Source organism: Zophobas morio, unplaced genomic scaffold, assembly GCF_036711695.1.
Source record: "Zophobas morio isolate AGI-343-1 ecotype UQ-CSIRO unplaced genomic scaffold, CSIRO_AGI_Zmor_V1 ptg000021l, whole genome shotgun sequence".
Taxonomy (NCBI): domain Eukaryota; kingdom Metazoa; phylum Arthropoda; class Insecta; order Coleoptera; family Tenebrionidae; genus Zophobas; species Zophobas morio.
In genome coordinates this window covers 17,708,413-17,711,109 of record NW_026972126.1, presented here as the reverse complement: position 1 = coordinate 17,711,109, position 2,697 = coordinate 17,708,413, and the positions used below count along the sequence as shown (strand labels likewise).

Sequence of the window (2,697 nt, the reverse complement as noted above, 5' to 3'; positions counted from 1 at the left end):
AAATTCTTAACATAGGTCTGGCGTAATTAAATGTGTGATCGGTCTAATGCTATTCCAAAGTTATTATTTAGATTTAATAACTTCTCATTCGGGTTTTTTGAAATAGTAAATTGTAATTGGCATTTAAGATTAACTCTTAAGTTCTCTGTTATAAAACTAAAACATGAATGGAGTTTTAGATTGTTTGTGATTGTTGAAGCCTTGAGGGGTCATGGTTCACGACCCAGTAAATATTTTTCGGTCAGCTAGTGGAAACTCGTTGCCCTGCTTAGGAAATCGCATTGCTGACTTAGTTTTACAATTAAAATCCAGTCAGGGTCGCGATAAACAGGTTCTTTTGATCTACTTACTCACATATTTATTATTTAATTTGTGTGGCACGTGTGTAACGAGAACGTAAGTGAACCGATCTTAACCATTAAACTTTGAATTTATAATTTGTTTCCAAAAATATTGTAGATGTTTGTAGCCGTCTTAATTATACTAGTTCCCATTTGTGTTCTATATATTTACTACAACCACGAAAAACACCTCCCGGGACCATGGAATCTGCCACTAATAGGTTGTTTACATAAGTTGGACCCTGTGGCACCGTACCTGACTTTGACAAAACTAGCACAAAAATACGGACCAATTTTTCGAATCAAACTAGGTTTAGTAAACATCGCCGTGATTTCAGAAGCTAAATTACTAAAAAAAATTTTACTCAAAGACGAAGCTGTAGGAAGGCCGCCACTTTTTATGTTACGTATGATGTTTAAGGACAAAGGTAACACAAAAAACATAACTTTGGCAATTTTTTCAGTTTGTCTTGACAGGGTTAACGTGTAGTCCACTCAGTCTATGGAAAGATCAGCGTAAGTTTACTACTAACTTTTTAAGATCACTTGGGATCACCAAATTTTCACCAGCTAGAGAGCAACTGGAAGATCTTATAACGAATTACACTGATGACTTTGTAGATGTGTGTTTGTAACTTTAGTGTAATCGGTTATTGTCTGATTTTGTTTTAAGCAGCATATAAATACTCAAGGGAATTGTGTACCTCTGGACCCTGGAGAAGCCGTTACGCACTACGTCAGCAACATAGCTGGTACTTTAATTCTGGGTAAATTTTTTTCGCGAGATGACGCAGTTCGCAAAAATTTGATGAACAATCTTGAGATAATAGTGCACGAAGCACAGATTGGAGCAGCTTTAAACTATTTACCATTTTTACGGTACGTAGCTGAAGATAGTAAAACGTAATACATTGTTGTTGTAGGTTTTTGCCACAATATAGGAAAACTGTGAACACTTTTAGGGACACTATGGACAAAATTCTAGAAAGCTGTACTGTCTACATTAATGAGTGCGAAAAGACATTTTCTAGCGACGATTCTGCTACAAATTTTATTGAAGCGTTTTTGCTGCAACGATCTAAAGGAGGTCCTCCAGAAATCTACAACATGGACCAACTCATTTACCTTTTATTTGACATTTTTGCTGGTAGTACTGAAACTACAATAGCTTCGTTAAAGTGGATCATTCTGTACTTGGCGCAGTACCAAGATGTACAAGATAAAGTACGTCAAGAAATTTTTGAAATTTTACATGGAAAAAGACTAGAAATGAGTGACGTACCGAAACTATCGTACACGCAAGCAGTACTTACTGAAGTTTCCAGAAACAGAACTGCAATACCACTGGGATTTCCTCACTATGCTTCTGAAGATATCTACGTTGATAATGTTAAAATTCGCAGAGGTATGACGATAATGCCGTTATTGTGGGGCATTCATATGGATCCCAAAGTCTTTGACCAGCCTGAAGAATTTCGCCCTGAGAGATTTTTAGACGACGAGAAAAAATTTGTACCTTCAGAGTCCATTCTTCCGTTTCAGTGTGGTAAATGAATGGTTTGAGAGTGATATGGAAGTTGAGCTGTGTGTTTTAGGTAAAAGAATGTGCGTTGGGGAGGAGTTTGCTAGAACAATGATGTATATATTTGTAGCTGCTCTAGTCAAGAATTTTAAAGTTGAGCCGTGTGAATCCAGTCCTGTAGCTTTTTCTGGGGTTTGTGGACTTTCATTAGTACCCAAACCGCAGAAAATTGTTTTTATAAAAATTTAACATATTAATTATTGATTTCTTCAAGTTGTAATTGAAATAATAAAAAAACCTTTATTGAATGTTTTACACAGTTATATATTCCCTTAGTTTATAAGTTGAAAGTAAGCTCGAAATACCGCACACCTGGAGGATTTTGAAAAATCGAGAAATCTAAAAATTGAAAAATTTTAATAATCAAAAAATTGAAAAAATCTAAAATTTATAAACCGAAAAACAAAAAATCATTTCAATTTCGATTGATGTTTCAGTTTCAATTTTTGTTTCGATTTTTTAAGTTCTCGCTTTTTGGATTTTTCGATTTTCGGCTTTTTAATTATTAGATTTTTCAATTTTTCGTCGTTTCAGTTTTGAAGTTTTTTAATTTATCCAGTTTTTAGTTTTTTGACTGCACAATTTTCCAACATTTCAAATTTTCCATTTTTTAAATTTTGAACTTTTCGATTTCCCAATTTTTCGATATTTTGACTTTTCGATTTCTCAATTTTTCACTTTTCCGATTTCTGGATTTTTCTGATGTTTCAATTTCCCAATTTCTCAATTTTTCAAGTCTTCAATTCTCTATAAATAATTTTCATGTTTTTAATT

The 2,697-nt window shown here is 33.7% G+C and overlaps 1 protein-coding gene across 1 annotated transcript; it reads left to right on the top strand.

Moving 5' to 3' along the window:
- The first annotated feature begins 384 nt into the window (after window positions 1-384).
- On the top strand, window positions 385-2,112 carry LOC135131740 (cytochrome P450 306a1-like). Its single transcript, XM_064059588.1, has 6 exons — window positions 385-396; window positions 460-769; window positions 819-964; window positions 1,018-1,220; window positions 1,265-1,887; window positions 1,937-2,112. Exons 2-6 carry the CDS (start codon window positions 460-462, stop codon window positions 2,110-2,112), a joined length of 1,458 nt encoding a protein of 485 aa, XP_063915658.1. The 5' UTR covers window positions 385-396.
- The last annotated feature ends 585 nt before the right edge of the window (window positions 2,113-2,697 follow it).

What these genes read in the sequence shown, in the direction of transcription:
- LOC135131740 (XM_064059588.1), top strand. Translation starts at nt 460, where the DNA reads ATGTTTGTAGCCGTCTTAATTATACTAGTTCCCATTTGTGTTCTATAT. An exon ending in ACACTGATGACTTTGTAGAT is followed by an intron (nt 965 to 1,017) that starts GTGTGTTTGTAA and finishes TGTTTTAAGCAG; the next exon opens with CATATAAATACTCAAGGGAA. An exon ending in CATTCTTCCGTTTCAGTGTG is followed by an intron (nt 1,888 to 1,936) that starts GTAAATGAATGG and finishes TGTGTGTTTTAG; the next exon opens with GTAAAAGAATGTGCGTTGGG.